Source organism: Nycticebus coucang, chromosome 8 (genome assembly GCF_027406575.1).
Source record: "Nycticebus coucang isolate mNycCou1 chromosome 8, mNycCou1.pri, whole genome shotgun sequence".
In the NCBI taxonomy this organism is placed as follows: domain Eukaryota; kingdom Metazoa; phylum Chordata; class Mammalia; order Primates; family Lorisidae; genus Nycticebus; species Nycticebus coucang.
Window position 1 is genome coordinate 109,128,633 of NC_069787.1, and position 26,177 is coordinate 109,154,809.

General features: G+C 38.6%; 1 protein-coding gene across 5 annotated transcripts in view; it reads right to left on the minus strand.

Annotated features, from left to right (window-relative positions):
* The window catches only part of XRN1 (5'-3' exoribonuclease 1), a 168,765-nt gene that overhangs the window by 33,463 nt on the left and 109,125 nt on the right, over nucleotides 1–26,177 (minus strand). For all 5 annotated transcript variants that reach the window (XM_053598577.1, XM_053598580.1, XM_053598579.1 and 2 more), the window contains exons 31-33: nucleotides 24,356–24,563; nucleotides 17,637–17,732; nucleotides 10,269–10,377 (exon numbers count right to left, since the gene is read on the minus strand). In XM_053598577.1, the coding sequence (XP_053454552.1) occupies nucleotides 10,269–10,377; nucleotides 17,637–17,732; nucleotides 24,356–24,563 (413 nt within the window). The remainder of the gene's footprint in view (nucleotides 1–10,268; nucleotides 10,378–17,636; nucleotides 17,733–24,355; nucleotides 24,564–26,177) is intronic.

Consider the following 26,177-nt stretch of genomic DNA (forward strand, 5'->3'; position numbering starts at 1 on the left):
GTCTTGATAGGATTTAGCAAACGACAGGATGTTAAGTTAAAGGAGATGTGGGATAAGAAAAACCATAAAAAGCATGGCTTATAATTATTGCACAACATTCTATTATATTAGATATACCATTATACCATTTTCTATCATTAGATTATTTATTAAGCAAATCTAAAAAAAAGGTGAGTGGGGAAAGAAGAGGAAAAAAGAATGCTAGGAAGGAAAGGAAAGAAAAGGAGGAATAAAAGAAAGAAAAGGAGGAATAGAGGAGGAAAGAAGTGGGGGAAAGGAAAAATGAAGAAGATATGGGAGGGAGGGATGGGATGAGAGACAGGGAAAGGACAAAGGGAGAAAGGAAGTATAGAGATGGCACAGAGAGGGGAGGTAAGAGGAGGGAAGGAGGAAGAAATAATCCTATAAAATGAAGACAGACAGACACACACACACACGGAAACTAACCTGAATTCCACATAGTAACTCAAATATATATACATTTATTTTTATATATATACTCATTATGTATATATACTCATATACATAAATAATAATTAGAAGAAAAATCACAATGTGTTTGAATTAAATATAAGAACTTTAACCACATTTAGCAGATTTTATAGGGACATTAATCTGTATGTAACTCAAAAAGTAAAAGAAGCAAACATAACGTACGTTGTTACAAAAATGGTCTAGAAGTTATAAAACAGAACCAAAATTAAAAACCACAATTTTTTCTCACAATTTTTGAGAATAGCTTTTTAGAAATGTATTTTAAAAGATATTACAGGCTCAGTGCCTGTAGCTCAGTGAGAAGGGCGCCGGCCACATACACTAAGGCTTGCAGGTTTGAGTGCAGCCTGGGCCTGCTAAGTTACAATGACAACTGCAACCAAAAAATAGCCGGGTGTTGTGGTGGGCACCTTTACTCCCACCTACATGGGAGGCTGAGGCAAGAGAATCACTTAAGTGCAAGAGTTTGAGGTTGTTGTGAGCTGTGACACCATAGCACTTTACCAAGGGCAACACAGTGAGACTCTGTGTCAAAAAAAAAAAAAAAAGCTCTTCAGCCAGCTTTGCATAGTTCATGCCTCTGTCAACACTTTATTAAGGGTCTTTGTTAGAATCTCAACTCCTCAGAAAGGCCTTCCTTGAAACCCTACTTAAAAGAGCACCCTATTGGGCGGCGCCTGTGGCTCAGTCGGTAGGGCGCCGGCCCCATATACGGAGGGTGGCGGGTTCAAACCCAGCCCCGGCTGAACTGCAACCAAAAAATAGCTGGGCGTTGTGGCGGGCACCTGTAGTCCCAGCTACTCGGGAGGCTGAGGCAAGAGAATCGCTTAAGCCCAGGAGCTGGAGGTTGCTGTGAGCTGTGTGATGCCATGGCACTCTACCGAGGGCCATAAAGTGAGACTCTCTCTCTACAAAAAAAAAAAAAAAAGAGCACCCTATTACTCTGTCCTCTTAATCTGACTTATTTTTCATCACAGCATTTATCATCACTTCAGATAATGTAGTTTGCCTGGGCCGGGTTCAAACCAACCAGCCTGGGTATATATATGTGGCCAGTGCCCTACCCACTGAGCTATGGGTGCCGCCTACTTCAGATTATGTATTTACTGTTTACTTGTTTTTTTTTTTTTGTAGAGACAGAGTCTCACTGTACCGCCCTCAGGTAGAGTGCCGTGGCGTCACACGGCTCACAGCAACCTCTAACTCCTGGGCTTCCGCGATTCTCTTGCCTCAGCCTCCCTAGTAGCTGGGACTACAGGCGCCCGCCACAACGCCCGGCTATTTTTTTTTGTTGTTGCAGTTTGACCGGGGCTGGGTTTGAACCCGCCACCCTCGGCATGTGGGGCCGGCGCCCTACTCGCTGAGCCACGGGCGCCGCCCTACTTGTTTATTATCAGTCTCCATTTTAGAATGTACTCCATTTGGTTGGAAAATCTGTCTTCTTATTCACTCATGTATCCCTAGCACCTAGAATAGTACATCCACATAATAGCTCAATAAAACATCAGTTGAATAAGTATTTAATAAATGAATGAATAATGAATAATATTTTGAACATAAAGAATAATTTACTCCAGGCAAGGCACCTATAGCTCAGTGGCTAGGGCGCTGGCCACATACACCGGGGCTAGGGTGGTTCAAATCTAGCCCAGGCCTGCCAAACAATGACAACTATAACAAAAAAATAGCAGGGTATTGTGGTGGGCGCCTGTAATCCCAGCTACTTGGGAGGCTGAGGCAAGAGAATCGCTTAAGCACAAGAGTTTGAGGTTGCTGTGACTGTGACACCATGGCACTCTACTGAGGGCGACATACTAACACTGTCTCAAAAAAAAAAAAAAAAATTTACTGCAATTTGGAAATACTCTGATCAAGGGAAGAGAAAAAAAATAACTGCCAGATGAAGACTCTTGTGTTCTATCTGCATTCTCCAGTGTGCACAGTAAATACCATTGAAGAAATAAAGAGGAAAAACATATAAATTATGTAGGAGAGAATACTGACAGGGAAATATCTGTACATATTTTATTTATTTTTGAGACAGGTTCTTGCTCTGTCATGTAGGCTGAAGTAGCTAGTTATAGCTCACTACAGTCTCAAACTCCTGGCCTTAAGCAGTCCTCTTGCCTCAGTCTCCTGAGTAGCTGAGACTATGGTGAGCTTGTATATTTTATTTTTTTAAATTTTATTTCATTTCATTTTATCTTATTTTTGAGACTCACTTTGTCTCCCTCAGTAGAATGCTATGGCGTTGGTGACATAGCTCACAGCAGCCTCAAACTCTTGGGCTCAAGTGATTCTCTTATTTTTATTTTTTATTTTTTTGAGACAAGAGTCTCACTTTGTCACCCTTGGTAGAGTTGCCATGGGGTCATAGCTTACAGGAACCTCCAACTCTTGGGCTCAAGTAATTCTCTTGCCTCAGCCTCCAGAGTAGCTGGGAATACAGGCACCTGCCACAATGCCTGGCTATTTTTAGAGATGAGTTCTCCCTCTGGGTCAGGCTGGTCTTGAACCTGTGAGCTCAGGCAATCCACCTGCCTGGGCCTCCCAAGTGCTGGGATTATAGGCCTGGGCCACTGTGCCCAGCCTCGCTTGAACATATTTTAAACAAAAACCTGTGATATAATTTGGAATAATATAATAGGTTAGTGTTTAGAAACAAAAAATTAACTGAGACATTCCAAGTTAGACTTATCTCAAGTGGTAATGAGGGGATATCAGAAAAAATCTCAGAGTAAAGATCTTCAAAAATTTTCTTTTCTATAAAAGCAACTAGAGAATGGGCAAAAATGACCAGAATCCAAATTTTTAGAACCACAGAGGTTATCCAAAGAATTGTAGCAATGTGGGGAGTGTTTATTCAAGGAAAAAAAGCTGAATCTCAGTAAGAATAGTGAACTTTCCGGTGTTTTAACTTGCCCTAGTCCCATTCCCACTCTCTAGCTCCAGGAAGCCTTGAAACAACATTAAACATTTTAAAGAAAATTCAGAGCCTGGTACCTTCAAAATGGGGCTGGAGCTCTTCCAAACTATTCTCAAAGAATTGTAATTTGACTTTTTGCCAGATTTTTAGATGATTTACTTATAAGGGCCATCTGTATTTTATTAGATTCAGAGGGCAATCAAATGTGGAAAGGTCTTTTCCACAGAGGTCATATTTGCAAACAATTACAGGCAATTGATTAACTTTGTAGCTTCTTTAGGTGGTAAATACAGTTCGGCAAAAAATTAAAGAAACAAAACTAACCAAAAAAAAAAAAAAGATCAAAATACTTAAAAGGAAAAGCTAGAGAATGAGATAATTATAGGGACTTGGAAAAACTCTGCTCTATTTTCAGGAATCTGGAAGCCATTTGTAGGCCCAGGGTTGTGTGAAACCTCTGGAAAGACCTCAGAAGGTAATAAGCTCTCACCTTCAGCTGACTTAAGAGGCTCTGCACAAGCAGGAAGTGAAAGCTAAAGCAAAGCTATCAACTGCCTGGCTGAGTATGATGTATTTACCATATACATATGGCCCCTAAGCAACGAATGGGAGGTTACTGGTTCTATGTATTTAGTTTCTGTTTAATCATCAACCAATACTAAGGTAGCCAAGCAGATACCTTGGTGGCTGCACAAGACAAAGAATACAGACCATGCAGAATTAGTTTAGAAAACAACTACTACAAATAATAAGCACTGAGGCAGGGATGGGGAAGAATACGGTTTCCAGAGTAACCATATTATATTACTTAATATGCTATGTTTTCAAAAAAGAAAAAATTATGAGGAATGCAAAGAAATAAGAAAGTATGCCTTCTGGGCGGCGTCTGTGGCTCAGTGAGTAGGGCGCCGGCCCCATATGCCGAGGGTGGCGGGTTCAAACCCAGCCCCGGCCAAACTGCAACAAAAAATAGCCGGGTGTTGTGGCAGGTGCCTGTAGTCCCAGCTACTCGGGAGGCTGAGGCAAGAGAATCGCGTAAGCCCAAGAGTTAGAGGTTGCTGTGAGCCGTGTGACGCCACGGCACTCTACCTGAGGGCGGTACAGTGAGACTCTGTCTCTACGGAAAAAAAAAAAAGAAAGTATGCCTTCTAGCAGAGGCACACTTTAAAAAAACAAATAGGTTAAAAGTAAGAAGATGATGCCAGGGTACTCTATTGAGGTCACAAAGTGAGATTCTGTCCCCTAACCCTGCCTCCCCCCAAAAAAAAAGATGGAAAAGATACACCATGTGGATGGTATTCAGAGCAGAGTTTAAGTGTTTATAGCAATATTAGACAAAATAGACTTAAGGATAAAAATTGTTACTAGGGACAAAAAAGGACCTTTTATAACTTATAAAGACAGCCTGAGCAAGAGTGAGACCTGTTTCTAAAAATTAGCCAGGTGTTGTTGTGGGCCCATAAATCAGACTTATCTCACGCGGTAGTTAGTTCCAGCTATGTGGGAGGTTGAGACAAGAGAATCACTTGAGCCCAAGAGTTTGAGGTTGCTGTGAGCTGTGACGCCAGAGCACTCTACCAAGGGCAACAAGTGAATGTCTCAACCTCCCCTCCCAAAAAAATTCCCCCCAAACCCAAACTTACAAAGAGTTAATCTATCAAAAATATGATATTAAAATCATATAAGTACCTAATAAAAGAGCACCAAAATATATTAAGCAAAAACTGTCAAAAATTCAAGGGAGAAACGCAATTTAACAATAATAGTTGAAGACTTTACTATTCCACTTTTAATAATAGAACAATTATGCCAAAATCAACTAGGATACGGAAGACCTTGAATGGCACTATAAACCACTTAGATCTAACAGACTTCTATACAATGCTCTACATAATAGGAGAATACACATTCTTTTCAAGTGAACATAAAACAGTATCTAGGATAGACCATAAGCTAAGCAAAAAAAATGAGCCTTAATAAATTTGAAAGTATTGGCTTGGCTTGAAAACATTGTAATAAAGGCTGAGTGGACATGGAGTTAGGGCCCTTCACCTTGTTCTCACTCTAGATGGTGAAGGTCCCTCAGGCCCACTCTTTAAAACTTAAAAAAAAAAAAATATATATATTGGGTGGCGCCTGTGGCTCAAGGAGTAGGGCGTTGGTCCCATATGCCAGAGGTGGCGGGTTCAAACCCAGCCCTGGCCAAAAACCACAAAAAAAAAAAAAAAAATATTGGGTTGGTCCCCATAGCTCAGCAGCTAGGGCGTCAGCCACATACATGGGAGCTGGTGGGTTTGAATCCAGCCCAGGCCTGCCAAACAACAGTGACAACTACAACAAAAAAATAGCCAGATGTTGTGGCAGGTGCCTGTGGTCCTAGTCACTTGGGAGGCTGAGGCAAGAGAATCGCTCAAGTCCAAGAGTTTAAGGTTGTTTTGACCTGTGATGTCATAGCACTCTACTGAGGGTGACATAGTAAGATTCTGTCTCAAAAAAAAAAAAAAAATTCAAAAGCATTGAAATCAAAGTATGTTCTCTGACTGCAAAAAAATGAAACTAGAATATGTTAACATAAGAAAATCTGAAAAATTCACAAGTATATGGGCATTTTAAAACACACTCCTAAGTAACCCATGAATGAAAGAAAAATTCCTAAGATAACTAGAAGATAGTTTGAGAAGAGTAAAAAGGAACACACAACATAACAAAATTTATATGATGCAGCTAAAGTTGTGCTTTACGGGAGATTTGTAACTATATGGCTATATTAAAAAAGAAGAAAATCAAGCAACTTCATCTTCAACTTTAAGAAACTAAAAAGAAGAGTACATTAAGTCTATAGCAAGAAGAAAGAAAATACCCTGTTTCCCCAAAAATAAGTGTCTTATTTTAAGGTGTGCTCCCAAAGATGCGCTAGGTCTTAGTTTCAGGGGGACGTCTTATCTTTCCTATAAGTAGGTCTTATTTTCGGTGGATGACTTATTTTTGGGGAAACAGGGTAGTAAAGATTGGAAGGAAAACAAAATAGAGACAAAAAAGGGAGAAAAATCAACAAAATCAGAAGTTGGTTTTTAAAAAGACCAACAAAATTGATAAACTTTCTGCTATACTAACAGAAAAGAAAAGACACAAATAACTCAAATCAAAAACAAAGGTGAGGACATTACCATCAACTTTACAGAAATAAAATGATTATTAGCAAATATGAAGGATGTCCTATACTAACAATTTAGATAACCTAGATGAAATGGACAAATTCCTATCAGGACACAAACTATTTAACTTGTGGAAGCAGATAATCTGAATAGAACCATAACAAGAGACATAAATATTTTCCATAAAGAGGTCTGGGTGCAGTGGCTCACGCCTGTAACCCCAGCACTCTGGGAAGCTGAGGCAGGAGGATCAGTTGAGCTCAGGAGTTCGAGACTAGCCTGAGCAGGAGCAAGACCCCATCTCTAATAAAACAGAAAAATCAGCAGGGCATCCTGATGGGCACCTGTAGTTCCAGCTACTTGGGAGGCTGAAGCAGGAAGATAGATTCAGCCCAGAAATTTGAGGTTGTAGTGAGCTATGATGATGTCATTGCACTCTAGCTTGGTGACAGGGAGAGATTGTTTCAACAAAACAAAACTTCCCATAAACAGAAGTCCAGGTCCAGACAGATGGCTTCACTGATGAATTCTATCAAATGTTTGAAGAAGAAACACCAATCCTTCCCAAAATAGAAGAGTGAACACTTCCTAATACCTCTCATTCTATAAGGTCAGTATTACCATGACACAAAATAAAAGCCATCCAAAAAAAAAAAAAGAAAACTATAGACAAATATACCTTATGAATGTAGATGCAAAAGTGTTCAACAAAATACTGGCAAATGAAATGCTACAGCATATAAAAAGGATATATATATCCTATAGCCTACTGGGATTTATTCCAGGGAGGTACAGTTGGTTTAACATATGAAAACCAATCACTGGAATATACCATATAAATTAAATAAAGGATAAAACCCACAGATCATTTCAATAGACACAGAAATAACATTTAACACACTGCCAAGAAAATACACTTTCATTCAGTATTGTACTAGTGTTTGTAGGCACAGCAAGAAGGAAATAAAAAGCTTGTAGAGTTTATAGGAAGAAGTAAAACTTCTCTGTTTACAAAAGCCACAAAATTTAGGGCTAATAAACAAGTTGAGCAAGGTGGCAAGATCAATACAGGTAGTCTGTGGTTTTTGAGTGAGATAGGTTCTATAAGTTTGTTCTTAAGTTGAATCTGTATGTAAGATGGAACAGGTAAATTTACCTATTATCTGTAATAGCTTCCATTTATAAGTGTGAATTATACATAAGTCAGATGTTTGTAAATCAGGGACTGCTTGTATACAATAGTCAATTTTATTTCTTTTCTTTTTTTTTTGTAGAGACAGAGTCTCACTTTATGGCCCTCGGTAGAGTGCCGTGGCCTCACACAGCTCACAGCAACCTCCAACTCCTGGGCTTAAGCGATTCTCTTGCCTCAGCCTCCCAAGTAGCTGGGACTACAGGTGCCCGCCACAACGCCCGGCTATTTTTTGGTTGCAGTTTGGCCGGGGCCAGGTTTGAACCCGCCACCCTCGGTATATGGGGCCGGCACCTTACCGACTGAGCCACAGGCGCCGCCCTCTTTCTTTCTTTTTTTTTTTTTTAAGAGACAGAGTCTTACTTTGTCGCCCTTGGTAGAGTGCCGTGATGTCACAGCTCACAGCAACCTCCAACTTTGGACTTAGGCGATTCTCTTGCCTCAGCCTCCTGAGTAGCTGGGCCTATAGGCACCTGCTACAACGCCTGGCTATTTTTTGCTGCAGTTTGGCCGGGCCGGGTTTGAACCCGCCACCCTCAGTATAGGGGGCTGACGCCCTACTCACAGAACTACAGTTGCCGGCCAGTCAATTTTATTTCTACAAATAATAATGAAAAATTCAAAAGTAAAATTAAGAACACAATTCCACTAACCAACATTGTTCCATTCTTTAAAAGACATAGAGAATAAATTTAACAAAAAAAGTGCAAGACTTGTGCCGTGAAAATTACGAGACACCATGCAAAGAAATTAAAGATCCAAATAAATGGGAAGATATCTTGTGTTCATGGAAAGGAAGATTTCATGTTGTTAAGATGGCAATACTATTCATGGTGACCTACAAATTCAATGCAATTACTAAAAAAATTTCAGCTGCCTTTTTTTGCAGAAATTGACAAGATGATCTTAAAATTCATGTGCAAATGTGAGTGACCCAGAAATGTGAGGGACCCAGAAGAGGCAAAATAATCTTAGAAAAGAAAAATGTTAGAGGACTCAAACTTCCTGATTTCAAAACTTACAACAAAGGTATAGTCATCAAGACAGTGTATTGTTCACGTAAGGACAAGAATATGGATCAGTGGAATAGAATCAAGAATCTAGAAATAAACCCATATAGCCATAGTCAATTATTTTCTTTTTAGATATGGGTCTTGCCATGTTGCCCAGGCTGAACCTGAACTCCCAGGCTACAGTGATTCTTCTGCCTCAGCCTCTCAAGTAGCCGAGACTACAGCATACCCATCTCTATAGTCAATTAACTTTTGACAAGTGTGCAAAGACTATTCAATGGGATAGTCTCTTTGACAAGTGTGCCAAGAGAATTCAATGAGGAAAGAATAGTCTTTTTACTGTAGTTAAGTAGATATCCTCCTTAGCCAGCAAAGTAATAAATTTCCCTTTCATTCTTCTCAAAACCACTTGTTCTTGTATTTTTTTTTTTTTTTTTTATGTGATCTTGAGAACAAGTACCGAACTTTTGGTAACAGATTTTGGTGTTCCCTGGGTGGGCTCCTTGGCTTCCAGATGGGATGGGATGGCTCAGCAGGGAAGAGCTGAGATCAGAGCCATGGGTCTGGGTCATAGAGTATGGGATGGTCTCAGCAGCTGCTGGGGCATGTTTTAGCTCTGACTCCCTGAAGTAGATGTAGCTTCCCGCAACCTGAACTGTGCTGAGGAGAAGGAAACAGATTTGGAAAGGGTCCAGATGCCAGGCCTTTTGTTGGGTAAGTTCCCTGGTGTGCAACAGTGAGACCATGATTCTACCCATATGGGGAGCTTTCAGACCTTCCTGTTGGTTTTGTTCGCTTTGGGATGCCTTTCGGGAGTGGAAATCACGAGGCTGAGTGGAACTAGGGAATCTGGTCTGAATTTGGAGCTCATTTGTGGTTCCCAGGGAGCAGGGGGAATGGGGGAATCTAAGCCACCATTTGGGAAGCCAGCCCTGTAGGCCACTTGGGGCACACAGTTTGAGATGTCATCTGGGGTGGTGTTTTGTCCTCTTTAGATTTCCATTTGTTGGCTAGGCCCTGGAATTTTGTGTTGAGAATTCTTGGTATTGTCTTTTATTTGTTATTTGTGGGTTCTATTGCAACATACAAAAGTTCCATCCTAAAAGTCCCTTGGGAAGAATTTTGTCTGAATGGTCAACTTTTAGCAGTGAACCTCTGTCTACGGAGAAAGCTTTTACTGTAATTCAATATACGTGCTGGAGGGTGAAGTACTTGTTCTGTGGCTGTTAAAAGAAACCTTGAAGTGCGACTTGAACTTGTAGACTATCTCAATAGAGTTCTAAAGTAAAATCTGTTGAAATTAAAAAAAAAAAAGTTCTAAATTTAGATACTGGTGTTGGTTGTACAACTTTCTGAAAATACCAAAAAATATTTTTTATTTTAAAAGGATGAATTTATTTTATGGTATGTGAATTATATCTTAATAAAGCCATTTAGTAAAGAAAAAAAGAAAGCACACAAACACAACTTTCTAACTTAAAACTTACATTTTCTGTGAGGGTCATGTTTTCTTTGCTGGTATTTAATGTTGTTGTCATTAAAGCCAGATTTATGATGTTGATTTACTTGTCTTATTTCTTGAGGTAGAATTGGACCCTGAAAGTTAAAATTCTTATAAATTAGTCAAATAAAATCTTAATATTATAACTACTTATTTTCCTCAATTTTTGATAATTACTTTATTTTCATAAAAATCATATAGTTCATTAGAAAAAAACTTAATACAGAAAAGCATAGAGAATTTTAAAAGCTATCCAAATTCCACCACCAAAAGCATTAACTTAATGACCATTATTCCAGATATTTCTCTATGCATTAATTAGATATAAAAATATACAGAAAACAATCATTTTACAAAAATGCTATTTTCTTTTCATCTTTATTTTTTGTTCTTTTGAGATGAAGTCTCACTCTGCTGGCTGAGCTAGAATGCAGTGGTGTGATTGTATCTCACTGCAACTGCAAACTCTTGGGGTTGAGCAATCCTCTTGCCCTCACCTCTCAAGTAGTTGGGACTATAGGAGTGAACCATTGCACCTAGCTAATTTTTCCTATTTTTTTTGTAGAGATGGGATCTCATTGTTTCAACTGGTCTTGAAGTCCTGACCTCCAGTGATCCTCCCTTCATGGCCTTCCAGTGTACTAGGATTACAGATATGAGTCATTATAGCTGGCACAAATGCTATTTTCAACAGAAAGAATTAAATCTAATTTTGCTTGAATTAACAGTTGTAAAAACTAACAAAAATACTAAACTTTAGGTAAATGTTTCTTCACAACAGAAATATTAGTCTCTAAAGATTCCTCTAGATGTATTTTAAAATAATCCCACTTTTTGGGTAGGTGCAGGAAGTGAGTATGAGTTATAGAAGAAATAGGACTAGAGAAGGAAAGCAAAGTCTCAGTATCTGTGGGTTTATTGCTACTTTCTTGACTTCATTATGTTTAAAACTTTCCATTAAAAAGCTTAAAAAATCATTTCTGACTGTTATGAAAGTTACAGATATTAGCCCATTTACATGTTCCTTTTCCTGATACTTGATCTTTGTTATTTATATTGTCAAGGTTTTTAGTTTTTTCTTTTTTATTATTTTTTTTTTGAGAAAGAGCCTCAAGCTGTCACCCTGGGTAGAGTGCTGTGGCATCACAGCTCACAACAACCTCCAACTCCTTGGCTCAAGTGATTCTCCTGCCTCTGCCTCCCAAGTAGCTGGAATTACAGGCGCCTGCCACAACACCTGGCTATTTTTTGGTTGCAGCCATCATTGTTGTTTGGCAGGCCTGGGCTGGATTTGAACCCGCCAGCTCAGGTGTATGTGGTTGGAGCCTTAGCCGCTTGAGCCATAGGCGCTGAGCCGTATTTTTATTTTATTATTATTATTATTTTTGAGACAGAGCCTCAAGCTGTCGCCCTGGGTAGAGTGCCGTGGCATCACAGCTCACAACAACCTCCAACTCCTTGGCTCAAGTGATTCTCCTGCCTCCGTCTCCCAAGTAGCTGGGACTATAGGTGCCTGCCAAAACACCTGGCTATTTTTTGGTTGCAGCCATCATTGTTTGGTGGGCCCGGACTGGATTCAAACCTGCCAGCTCAGGTGTATGTGGCTGGTGCCTTAGCTGCTTGAGCCACAGGCGCCAAGCCTTGTCAAGGTTTTTAAATGATGAAAAATTTCACTTTCAGATATGCAGTCTGATTATAAAGTTATGGTAACTGAGATAGTTCATAAATGGATACAATTAGAAAGTGGCATGAATAAGTTTCATATATATATAAAGACTCTAGACCAGGCATGGGAGCTCATACCTGCAATCCGGGTGGATTGTGTTGGTCTCAAGTTCGAGACCAGCATGAACAAGAGCAAGATCCTGTCTTTACTAAAAATAGAAAATACTAGCTGGACGTCATGGTGGATGCTTACAGTCTCAGATACTTGGGAAGCTGAGGCAAGAGGAGCACTTGAACTGCTGTGAGCTATGATGATGCCACAGCACTCTCTACCCATGGCGACAGAGTGAAACTCTGTCTCAAAAAAAGAAAAGATTCTATCAGATCCTTTTGTTTTTGATAGGGAGACAAAGGCTGACGGCAATAAGAGACAGACAATCTGCCATATTTGAAGCAACATGAGGAAGAAAAAGTGGAGGCCAGAGAAGCTCTATGCAAATTAATTATTTCAGCTCGGTGCCTGTAGCTCAGCGGCTAGGGTGCCAGCCACATACACCAGAGCTGGTGGGTTCGAATCCAGCCTGGGCCTGCTAAACAACAATGACAACTACAACCAAAAAATAGCTGGGTGTTGTGGTGGGTGCCTGTAATCCCAGCTACTTGGGAGGCTGAGGCGAGAGAATTGCTTAAGCCCGAGAGTTTAAGGTTGCTGTGAGCTGTGATGCCACAGCACTCTACCGAGGACAGATAGTGAGACTCTGTCTCAAAAAAAAAAAAAAAAAAAAAAAATTAAATTAATGATTTCACAATTTTGCTTTTGCCAGGCCCTGCTTTCTTCTCAGCACAGACAAATGAACATTGAGTAAAAAGATATATCATGTTCTTGCTGGTAGTGGGCATACTCCAAAACAATTATGACATGCTTAGTAATTTGAGGGTCCAATGAGCTCACATGTATAGGTAAACACTTCAGGCTCTTTGGTCTTTAAAAGTCAAAATGGGCATACTTATAATTTTGACTTGAACTGAGCAAAAGCAATTTATATAACCAAAACATTTGTACATCCATAATATCCTGAAATTAAAAAAGAAAAACAGGGGGAAAAAAAAAAAAAGACAAAAAAGAGTCAAATATCACGTGAGTGTCTATTATGTGCCAGACGTGGCAGAAAGAACTTTGCATCAATTATCTTATTATAGCAATGCTATCATCATCATAATGCTATGGTATATTTTGATTCCATTTTATAGATAAGCACATAAGAGGCTCAAGTGATAAAGTAATTTGGCCACAGAAGTAAGTAATAGGAAAGGTGACATCTGATCTCTAACTCCAAAACTCATGTGCACCATACTATTTCAGAGGAAAGGTGTACTGCAAATTTAATTAGAAAACAAATATTATGGTTTTAAATAATAGGAGTTGTGTACAGAAGATGAGAAAATCAAGAGGTTATCAAGGAAACAGCAGACTTTAACTGAGACCTAGAGAAATTTTCATAGTGAGATTAGAAAGAATATTCTCAGCAGAAGGAACAAAAAACAAACAAAAAAAGAACATATAACCCAAAATGGGAGTCATCTCTTTGTAGAAAAGGGAAAGTAGAGACACTAATCTGACTGGAACAGACTATTTTACCAAACAGTTGAATATACATTATGTGAATTAGGCAGAATTAGATTATAGAAGGCCTTAGGTATTAGTCTAAGGAACTGAAATTCAATTCCAGTAGTGCTAAATAGGGAGCCCTATACATTCTAGAGTACTAGAACAACACTATTTTAGGTCTGGAAAAGATCTCAGAGGTCATCTAAGTCTAATGCCTTCATTTTATACATGAGCCCCCAGAGGCCCAGGGAAATAGATTTGCTCAGCTTGAGTCACAAAACCTAATTTCCTGATTCTGTGTCTAATACCATAATTACCATACCATACTGCTTTAGGGCATGAACTGACTTCAAATGTAGGAAATGTTTTGCCCAATTATGTCTTGAGGCTAACACAGGGGAAAAGGTCTTTCAGAACTATTAAGTAGGTAGTAGTAGATAATAAGGACTGTAAGTGAAGGAGGTAAGAAACAGACACGATAAATATGAGGCCAATCCACACTAAGGAGGGCAATCTAAAGTCCATTTCTGGGATGTAAGGAGGAGTAGGAAGATTTAGGATCTCATTGCAAAAAATATTTGGAAAGAAAAAATTTTGACTCTAAGCTTTTTAGATTATATATATGCCTATGGAAATGGTGGTGTTAGAAAGAAGGATAAGACTGGGAGGCTGAGGCAGGTGGATTGCTTGAGCTTAGGAGTTTAAGACCAGCCTGAGCAAGAGCAAGACTCTATCTCTAAAAATAGCCGGGTGTTGTGGTGGGTGCCTGTAGTCCCAGCTACTTGGGAGGCTGAGGCAAAAGAATCACTTGAACCCAAGAATTTGAGGTTGCTGTGAGCTGTAACGTCACTGCACTCTACCCAGGGTGACAAAGTGAGACTCTGTCTCAAAAAAAAGAAACAAGGATAAGAGGCTTTGGGTGAGGTCAATTCTGAGACATGTTAAGGTTGAGGTGATGGTGCAATATTCAACTATATCTGTCTTCTAGAAAGCTGGAAAAAATTGGATTAAATCTTGATCCAGAGGTTGGAGCCAGAGCTATATTAGAGGTACTTAGCAGAGAGCTAAGAGTCAAAGTCTTCAGCTAAGCAATAAGGCAAAAATGAAAAAGAAAACTGCTGTTGAGTTTAGGGGAGCAGTCCCTAGTGAAAGGTTGGAAGAGCAAGAGTTATACTAATAACTCCTGAACAAATAAATAAAGGCAAGTTTTAGAGCAAAACTCCTTGAAAGAATTACCTATACTTGCTGCCTCAAATTTCTTTCCTTCCTTTCTTAAAGCTACTCCAATCTTTCATTCTCATTACTATATTGAAATTATTCTTTGAAGATTCCCAATGATCAATTCTCAGTTTCCATGTTAACTGATCCATCAGCAGCATTCCACAAAATTGATCACTCTACTCTCCTTATATCCATTCTTCACATGGGATCAAAACGCCACCTTTCCCTGGTTTTCCTCCTGTCTCATTGGCCATTGTTTCTGTCTTCTTTGTCAGTTTAAGCTAATCTTTAGGCTATGTAAAGATGGAATACTCTCAGGCTAAGTTATTGGACCTCTTTTCTATCTACATCCACTTCTTTAGATAAATATAGATATATACACAAATATATACATACAGATAGATACTGACACATGATAACTTCCAAATTTCAATCTCCAGCTTAGAAGTTCTCCATGACTTCCAACGTCCAACTCTGTATCTCCACTTGAATATTTAATATACATCTCAAACTTACCATGTCCCAAATTTAACTCGATCTCCCCTCACAACCTTACTTGACATGAAATTGTTCCTATCTCAGTTAATAGCCAATCTGTTCTTTTACTGAGATCTTAAGAATCATCCTTTATTCCTTCTTTTCTCTTTTACCCTTATATCCAATTCATCATCAGCTGAAAATCCCTTCCAGACGTATTTAGAATTAAACCACTTCTCACAGATCCCTGCTGTCCTGGTCCAGATACCTATCCCCTCTCACCTTGATGACTGTGGTGCCCTAACTAATCTGTTTCCACTCTAGCTCCTCTATACTCTATTCTCAGGATGGCAGCCAGAGTGATCCCACTGAATTAGAAGTCAGAGATCACGCCCGGGCACAGTGGCTCAAGCCTGTAATTCCAGCACTCTGGGAGGCTGAGGCAGGGGATTGCCTGAGCTCACCAGTTTCAAACCAGCCTGAGCAAAATTGAGACCCACCCCTCTTTACTAAAAATAGAAAAATGGAGGCAAGAGCATCACTTGAGCCCAAGAATTAGAGGTTGCTGTGAGCTATGATGCTACTGCACGGTACCAAGGGTGACAGCTGGAGACTTTGTCCCAAGGAAAAGAAAAAAGAAGTCAGAGATCACATCCCTGTGCTGGTCAAAGCCTGCTACTGATTCCCCATTTCACTGAGTAAAGGCCAATGTCCCTATAATGGCCTGGAAAGTCACACACCATATCAATGTATCACCTCTCTAACCACATCTTCTGTAACTTATTTTATTGCTTCAGCCACAGTGGGTCTTCTTTCTCTTCCTTGAATATGCCAAGGATGGTCCCACAAACAAAGCCTTTGAATTTGTCTGGAAGACTCTCCCCTCAGATATTTACAAACTCAACTAACTTCATTCAATTCTCTGCTCAAATTGTAATCAGATCGTTCTATCCTCTCTCCTCTTTACCTGAAGATTATCTTCTAATATGTGATGTAATTCATCTTGTTGGCATTTCCTCCTTAGAATACTAATTTTATGAGGGCCAGGATTTTCCTTTTGTTTACGGCTATATTCTCACTGCATAGAACAATGTCTGTCATAGGGTTGGCACTCAATATGTGTTGAATGAATGATAATGAAGCATTCCAGAAGAATGAGTCTGATATTCGGAATATGGATTATATTCAGGTAGAAAGGATTTATGGATGGTCTAAGGAAAATTTATAACAGATATTAGCAGGAGAGACCTGTGTATCTTATCATCCTCACTTTTTATGGTTATTTTACTATCATTCCCTTTGCAATTTTCTCCTGAAAAATTGGTACCATTTTTAGTATCTGATAATGCTACCATCCCTGTAGGGCATTAGAATAAATGAGGCTCTGATGGTGCAGGCTACTATTTTATAAATATAACACTTTTTTTTTTTTGCAGTTTTTGGCTGGGGCTGGGTTTGAACCCACCACCTCCAGTATATGGGGCCAGCACCCTTCCCCTTTGAGCCATAGGCGTTGCCCATAACACTTCTTTTTGACCTAAGCTGAGAAGATAGTTAAGTAGCAAAAAATGCAGTAGGACCTCATTCCTTTTTCCTCTTCCTTGTCTGAGTCTCTACTCAGAGAGCAGCATTTCTCTTCTCTTTTAATCTCTATCAAGGAATATGAATTTGCTCATTTATATTTAAGGTAACTAACTGCCAGCATAAAGTTATACATTTAAGTGGAAAAAATAAATAAAAGCAACTAAGGCCTTTGTTGAACTTAAAATATTATAACTTTGTAAATAACTCCCTCCCCCAACTGATTTAAAAGAAAAATCATCTATATTCTCACTCACTGGACCAAAATTTTTTATCTATGTATGAAAATAATTATGAAAGTTCATGGCGGTGCCATATACCACGGGTGGTGGGTTCAAACCCGCCCTGGCCAAACTGCAACAACAACAAAACAGTCGGTGTTGTGGCAGGCGCCTGTAGTCCCAACTCCTTGGGAGGCTGAGGTAAGAGAATGCCTACGCCCAAGAGCTGGAGGTTGCTATGAGCTGTGACACCATAGCACTCTACCCAGGGCAACAAAGTGAGACTCTGTCTCAGAAAGACAAACAAACAAAAAAAATTGCCAGGTGTTGTGGCAGGCGCCTGTAGTCCCAGCTACTTGGGAGGCCGATACAAAGAGAATCGCTTAAGCCCAAGAGTTTGAGGTTGTTGTGAGCTGTGACGCCATGGCACTCTTAACAGCTTGAGACTCAAAAAAAGTTCATGATCAAATTATATTTTCTATTTTATGAGATTTCATTAAAAACCCATCACAATCTAAATATAACCTTATAAAATACCATTTCTTTACATCAGTTGTTCAACAAAACAAGGAATACTAACCTTCTCTTGTATAGTTGACTTAAAGTGCTGAATTTTACTGGATCCCTGTAAGGACTGCCAAATGTTGCAAAATTCATCATCATCTTTAGCAGGTACCTATCAAAGCACAAAAAATTTCTTAAGGGAACAAAACATGAAGCAATAAAGATTCATACTAAAAATAAAATTATTTAAGTTATTCCGTGGTAAATAGGATATTAAACTAACTTTAATTATTTGAAATCTTTCAGTTCTTTTTTTCTAGAGCTCGGCCTAAGAATCACAAAAGTATTCTACTAGAGTGAAACTGGTCTTTTTCAAATGCGATTGGTTTTGAATGGTTATACTGAAAAGTATTTACAGCATAACAAACACTATGAGATTATACTAAATCGATATCTTCTCTGACATACATTTTTGCCTTTCAATATACTAATTATCTCAGCCAAAGTAAAATCTATTTTAAAAATCTTCATCTTACATAAAAACAATCTAATAAATTAAAAAATCAGCCACTGAGAAATTGATTTAATGCAGATTAAAACCCTGAAAAACTATGTATCAAATTTCAATAGTGGTTATCTATGAGAATTGAGAGGATTTTTTATGTTCCCTTTGTTACCATCTACTTATTTGTGTTTTCCAATTGTCTATAATAAACACATATTACTGGGATTAAAGAATGTGGTTAAGGGCGGCACCTGTAGCTCAGTGGGTAGGCTGCTGGCCACATATACCAAGGATAGTGGGTTTGAACCTGGCCCGTGCCAGCTAAAATAACAATGACAACTGCAACCAAAAAATAGCCAGGCGTTGTTCCAGCTACTTGGGAGGCTGAGGCAAGAGAATCATTTGAGCCTAAGAATTTGAGATTGCTGTGAGCTATGATGCCATAGCACTCTACCCACGGTGACAGCTTGAGACTCGGTTTCAAAAAAAAAAAGAAAATGGGATTTTTGTCTCTTGTGTCAGCCCGCCAAGGTTGAACTCTGTTTGTTTCCTATTCCCCTTCACTGTGGAAATTCTGAATGTGCTGCCACATCCTCTGTATCCTTGTGACCTGCAAGTACTGAAAAATCTGAAAGGAGGATGCTGAGACAACATGGAAGCCGGGAAATGGAACTGCTGACATTCAGGGATGTCACCATTGAGTTTACTCCAGAAGAGTGGAACACTTGGATCCTGCTCAGCGGAATTTGTATAGGGATGTAATGTTAGAGAACTACAGAAACCTGGTCTCTATGGGTACTGTCTTTAGGGAATAATGCTGCAATGTGCAAATATCTATTCCATGTTCTTCTCTGAATATGTTTGAGATAAGTGGATATACTCTACCACCTATTAAGAGAAGCAATAACCAGTCTTTTGAAAGCCCCAGAGAAACCCAGGACTTTTGGGTATATGTTTGGATTATGTGTTCAACCAAATGTTTCTGAAGACCAGAGATTTAAAATTGAAGAGCATATTTATGAATATCATCAATTTGATGAGTCCTTCATTAAAAAACTTTTTTATTCTTCCACCAGCCAGCGTTACCTCCACATGTCAAAGTCTACACCTGGGATCAGAACCGTAAAATGTCCCTCATCATTATCAGGAAATAAATAATTAGGAAAAATCTTACATATTCAAGAAAATTTTGATATCCTTTTTACAAAATTTTACCCTAAATATTTATTTAGGTGGTTATGTTGATGAGAGAAATTATCAATGCAATAAACTTGAAAAAACCTTGAATGAAGTCTCATGCTCTATAAAATATCTAAGAGGCCAATATCCAAAGATCTAATACAAATATAAAAAAATGGAAGAAAGTCTTTCATCAATGTATAAAGCTTATTATCCATGATGATATCCATAAATGAAAGTATTTCCACACATGTATTGAGTGTGTGGAAGGTTTCCCTAGTCAGGGAATTCATATTGGAAAAAACTCATACAGATATAATAAATGCAAGAATGCCTTTAGTTTGTCATCCAATCTAAAAAATAACATAGTTCATAGTGGAGAAAACCCCTACAAATGTAAGTAACGTGGCAAAGCCTTTCACCGTTTTTCAAATCTTGGAGAAAGAATATCAGAGGACTCACACTGGAGAAAAGCCCTAATGTGAAGAATGTGGCAAAGCCTTTAGCCAGTGATCCAAACTTCTATGATATCAGAGAATTCACACTGGAGAGAAACCCTACAAATGTGAAGAATATGGCAAAGACTTTAGCCAGTGCTCCACCTTTATAGGACATCAGAGAATTCATACTGGAGGGAAATCCTACAAATGTGAAGAATGTGGCAAGGTCTTTAAATGGGGCTCAAAACTTACACAACACCAGAGAATTCACACCAGAACGCAACCCTACAAATGTGAGGAATGTAAAAAAGCCTTTACCTCTCATTTTAGCTTTAATAGACATCAGAAAATTCATACTAAAGGAAAATAATACTGATGTGAAGAATTTGGCAAAGCCTTTTCACATTTTACTCAACATCAAAAACAAAACCATGATATTGAGGAGAAACCCTAAAAATTTGAGGAATGTAGCAAAACTTCTGTCTTTCAAGGCTTATTCAACATCAGAAAATACATACCACAAAGCAACCATAAACATCTGATGACTAGCATATTCTTAAGTGTTCAGGCCTTAGACAATAACAGGAAATTAATATGGAAGAGAAACTACAAATGTAAAAAGTCTGAAAATTTGTGCTACATGAAACCCTATAGATATAACACAAGTGAAAAGAGTTTTATCCCAAATATTACTTGGACATCACCAGGGAGTTCATACAAAGGCAAACATTTAACACAGTACAATAAATGTGTGGAATTATTTAGTTAAAACTTAACTCTAAGTGCCCCAGAGGATTCGCACAAGTAAAAACTAAAGGACATTTCCAGACTTTACATTAACTTCATGTATTCACTGTAGAGAAAAATGTGGAGTCCAGATAATTTGGTGCTATTCTTTCAGAGAACAATAACTTTTATCTCTTGACAGGTACAATCATTAATGTATTTATAGATGCTTTGCATTGAAAATATTTAAAATTTTTTTTATTTTATTTATTTTATTTATTTATTTTTTTATTGTTGGGGATTCATTGAGGGTACAATAAGCCAGGTTACACTGATTGCAATTGTTAGGTAAAGTCCCTCTTGCAATCATGTGAAAATATTTAAAATTTTTTTTTTTTTTTTTTTTGTAGAGACAGAGTCTCACTGTACCGCCCTCTGGTAGAGTGCCATGGCGTCACACGGCTCACAGCAACCTCTAACTCTTGGGCTTACGCGATTCTCTTGCCTCAGCCTCCCGAGCAGCTGGGACTACAGGCGCCCGCCACAACGCCCGGCTATGAAAATATTTAAAATTTTTTAAAAGTGGTGGGGCAATGGCTTACATCTATAATCCTAGCACTGTGAGAGGAGGAGGCGGGTGGATTGCTTGAGCTTGGGTGTTCTGGACCAGCCTTAGCAAAAATGAAACCTCCCTTTCTGCCAAAACAAGAAAAAGAGCCAATCATTATGATGGGCGCCTGTTGTCCCTGCTACTTGGGAGGCTGAGGCAAGAGCATTGCTTGAGCCCAAGAGTTTGAGGTAGCTGTAAGCTTTGATGGTGTGGCACTCTAAAAAAATATCCAAAAGCCAGTATTAATGTAGTTCAATCCTCAGATTAGGTTGATGGTATAACTTTATTCTTAACATTTATACAAAACTATGTGATCTGTTGTTTCTGCCTTGGGGCTAAGAGTGGCCATTTAATGTTATGTGAATATGATTACTGTCAATTTTTCTATGGAAATTCAATGGCAAATATAAAGTACACTAAGAAAATCTAAAAAAAAAAATGTGGTTAAGACATGGAATAAAATAAAGTGTCTCTCAATTATAAGAGGAACTTCAGGCTCAGTGCCTGTAGCTCAGCGCAGCGAGGGCACCAGCCACATACACCAGAGCTGGCAGGTTCAAACCCAGCCTGGGCCTGCCAAACAATAATGACAATTACAACAACAAAATAGCTGGGCATCAATATATTTTTTCTAATTTTAATATCAAGTGTATCCAGATTAAGTAGAATGATTTTGAAATATTTCTTCTTTTTCTATTGTCTGTAAGATTTGGTATGATCTGTTTTCTGAAATTATCTTTTATTTTTATTTATAAATATTAGTTGTCTATTCTTTTGATACTTTGGGGAAAAAAATAATAATAAGAAGTTAATTGATGACTCCATATTAAACCTCAGAGTCAAAGTAGTCTATAACAGACATACTCTTATTTGACAATGTGAATGTTACTTTTTTTGCAGCAATACTTCTGATTTATTTACTGAATGTAATAATTTAATACTTCGTTGCAGCAATCTTCTGATTTATTTACTGAATGTATTTGTCTTCGTTCGTTCTTTGGAAGGCATTTGTTTCTGGTCCCTATCTTAAACATTGTTATTGTTGTTAAATTTTAAGCCTTTTTAATTTTGTGAAGGCAAAAAGTGGAAGCCTAATGAACACATATATATGTGGAAAAAAAAAGGCAAGGAACTAACATCTACTATAAATAATTTACATCTTAGTTTATGGGGTAAATTGTATAAACAGTCTTTTTTTTTTTTTTTTTTTTTTTTTTGGTTTTTGGCCGGGGCTGGGTTTGAACCCGTCACCTCTGGCATATGGGACCAGCGCCCTACTCCTTGAGCCACAGGCGCCGCCCTGTATAAACAGTCTTAATTCTTCATCCATTCTGACTTGTTACCACATGACTTCATGACTTCACAGTTTCTCTAAGAGAATATTTCCCTGCCCCTTGACTTTGGGTTCAGCCATGTGACCTGCTTCAGCCAATGGAATATTGGTAAGCAGGTCTGATGTGACCAAAGGCTGGAAAAGCACTTGTTTAACTGCTCCTTGCTTCAGTGCTTTGCCTCAGAGAACACCACCTTGATGGTAGTCTGCTGGTCCCAGTGGGAAGATGAGAAATGCATGCAGCAGAGTCAGTTTCAGCCAAGCCAGCCCAAAACAGCTAACTCCAGGCTAGCAGCAGGGCTGCAGACACATGAGCTAAATATGTGCTCATGTTGCAAAATAGCTGAGATTGTGTGGTTGTTATATAGCATTGTGGCAATGGTTAATTAATGGAGTGTCAATTAATTAATTGTTACTTAATAAAATTCAAGGTATCCCATGCCTTCTTCTTAAAAAAAAAAAAAAAAATATGGGCGGCGCCTGTAGCTCAGTCGGTAAGGCGCCAGCCCCATATACCGAGGGTGGCGGGTTCAAGCCCAGCCCCGGCCAAACTGCAACCAAAAAATAGCCGGGCGTTGTGGCGGGCGCCTATAGTCCCAGCTACTTGGGAGGCTGAGGCAAGAGAATCGCTTAAGCCCAGGAGTTGGAGGTTGCTGTGAGCTGTGTGAGGCCACGGCACTCTACCGAGGGCCATAAAGTGAGACTCTGTCTCTACAAAAAAAAAAAAAAAATAGCTGGGCATTGTGGTGGGCACCTATATAGTCCCAGCTACTTGGGAGGCTGAGGCAAGAGAATCCCTTGAGCCCAAGCTTTTGAGGTTGCTGTTTGAGGTTTAGTGACTTCATGGTACTCTACCAGGGGCGACAAAGTGAGACTGCCTCTAACAAACAAAGAGTTATAGTTTATCTTTTTTTTTTTTTTAATAAGAGACAGAGTCTCACTTTATGGCCCTTGGTAGAGTGCCGTGGCATCACACAGCTCACAGCAACCTCCAGCTCCTGGGCTTAAGCGATTCTCTTGCCTCAGCCTCCCGAGTAGCTGGGACTACAGGTGCCCACCACAGCACCTGGCTATTTTTTTTTTTGTTGCAGTTTGGCCGGGGCTGGGTTTGAACCCGCCACCCTCGGCATATGGGGCTGGCGCCCTACTCACTGAGCAACAGGCGCCGCCCCAGTTATAGATTATCTTTAGCTGGATTCTAAAACGAGGTTAAGTATACTTGACTTGAAATACATGCACCTTATTTCAAAATAAATAAAGTCTCATATGAGACACATCAATTTTTGTCCCCAGAAAGATGAAATAAAGAAAACCCATGAGTTACATGGCAGGGACTTGAAAATTGTTTTTGATAAATGTGGTATAGTGTTCTCTCATTTCACCTTTCAAACTTATGCCATTCATAGATAACATAGCACATTTGGATTTTTTTTTTTTTTTTTTTTAAGACAGAGTCTCACTTTGTCATCCTCAGTAGAGTTCCATGGCGTCACAGCTCACAGCAACCTCAAACTCTTAGGCTCAAGCGATTCTCCTGCCTTAGCCTCCCAAGTAGCTGGTACTATTGATGCCTGCCACAATACATGGCTATTTTTAGAGATGAGGTCTTGCTCTGGCTCAGACTGGTCTTGAACTCCTGAGCCCAGGCAATCCACTACCTCAGCCTCCTAGAGTGCTAGGATTATAGGCGTGAGCCACTTCGCCCGGCAGGACATTTGGATTTTATAAGAAAAAAATTAAATGTTAATTTGAAAACATCAACATTCTTAAGCTCCCTATTTAAATAAATGTATTTCTTCTTTAATGTGAGTATAATTTTATAATAGAGATAAGATACTATCAATAGCATTCTTTACTAGCCTGCTATTTTAAAACAAATATATAATTGACTTGAATCAAAACTTTCTAGACAAAAAAGTACAATTAGGTTTCTATTTAACAATGTCTGCTGTGATTTATGATCTGTAAAGGGGGTGAAGAGAAATTAAAGACAGAGTCTTACTTGAGTAGGAACAAAAAGTGACTGAGGGGAATGGTTGAGGCCTCCCAGAAGTCCAGATGAAATTGGTGAATTTGAGCTGTAGTGATTCACAGCTGGTTGTGGTTTCACAATGGCTGTCAACTTCTGATTTCCAGTTTCAGAGCGAGTCCCATGAGAAAGGTTCACCAAGGCACTTGTTGGCAGTCGATAACCTCTACCTGGTGAGCATCTGAAAGTAAAATGTTCCATCAGAGCCAGAGAGAAATAATACTAAATGTATTAAGAAGAGTTAAATAATTTGGGGGCAGACAATCCATTATCAGAATAAACATTACTTTTAAATTAAAAGTAAAGGAACTTTAAGATGGGGAAAAGATTTCATTTATAAGATGATATATTTCTAAAAAGCTTCCTAATAAACCATTCAATGTTTACTAACTGGGAATAAACCCAATCCAGTTCTGGAAAGAGTGTGTGTGTGTGTGTGTCTTGGTTTGTCCTTAAGAAGCTGCATCTTAATTGCTGAGTATAAATGAATATTTATGAAATAGATGTCAAGCTTATTTAAAAAAAATCTGTAGCATGTACAGTCTGTGTTATGAAAGCCTAGGAGCTGAGTATGAAACAATTCTCAATGTGGTTCTGACTAAAACAGTAAAGTGGTTAGCTTTAACCTTATTTGTTTACTGATGAACTATTGAGTTCAACCTTTTTTAATCTTCATTTTCCCAACTTAAAGTTCTGTGCCTGGGAAGCTTTAAGAGACAAGTATTTGTGATGTCCATCCTTCATGCTCTTGAAAAATACTAAAATACATCTTCTCTTGTCATAAGTTCTCAACTCTCTTCAAATTTTTTCTCTTTGGAAAAAAGAGAAAATATAGTTTTCCTATATTGACAGATAGTGGAACAGTAGAGTTCTTTTATGAGAAACCTTTGTAAGTTTAAGGTTGCTAGAAAGTATTTTCATGAAAACTACACTTACTAAAGATTCTGCATTATAGAAATGAACATACTGCAGGCATGTAATCTTTTACACAGTCTTTTATCAGTCAGGAAATTCCCTTAACTAGGAGGAGGAAAAAAGACAAGAAAGAAAACATAAAAACAGATAAAAATTTATTTTGAAAGTTAGCGAACTAAAGTTATTGGTAATCAAACATTTTTATAAAAAGTAAAATCAGATGGGGATCCAGATTCTGCTGTTTCATGTGAAGAGTACAGAAAATCTTTGGGTCATAAGTTGTGAAACAATAATAATTGCATCCTGTAGGTGACCATGTGATATAAAGACTGAAGATTGTGATTTTATGCAAAGAGGTTAAACAAGAGTAATTCATTTTTATTACAAATAACCACTTATTATAATTAGCCATTAATCAAAATAGAAGATAAAAAGACACTAAGTTAAATTCAGTTCAGTTTCCCAGCTGATTTTGACAAGGGAGAAAAATGGAAAAGCTTTCCTTTCATTCTCACGATAATAGAAGTATATTTATCTTCAAAAAAAAAAGAAGTATATGTATCTTCATCACAAATGAGGAAATCAAGGATTGGACATTTAACTAACCTACCCAACATAATACATTGTTTAAGTGAGAGAGCTCACACTTTCCAATACACCGGGGTGACTCTCATTTTATTACGATCCTTGCTCTTCTAACTAAACTTTCTATTAGAATTCCCCTAAAAGATACACAAGTTTGGCTCAGTGCCCATAGTTCAGTAAGTAAGGTGCCAGCCATATACACCAAAGTTGGTGGGTTTGATCCTGGGCCGGGTCTGCTAAACAACAATGACAACTGCAACCAAAAAATAGACAGGTGTTGTGGCGGGCACCTATA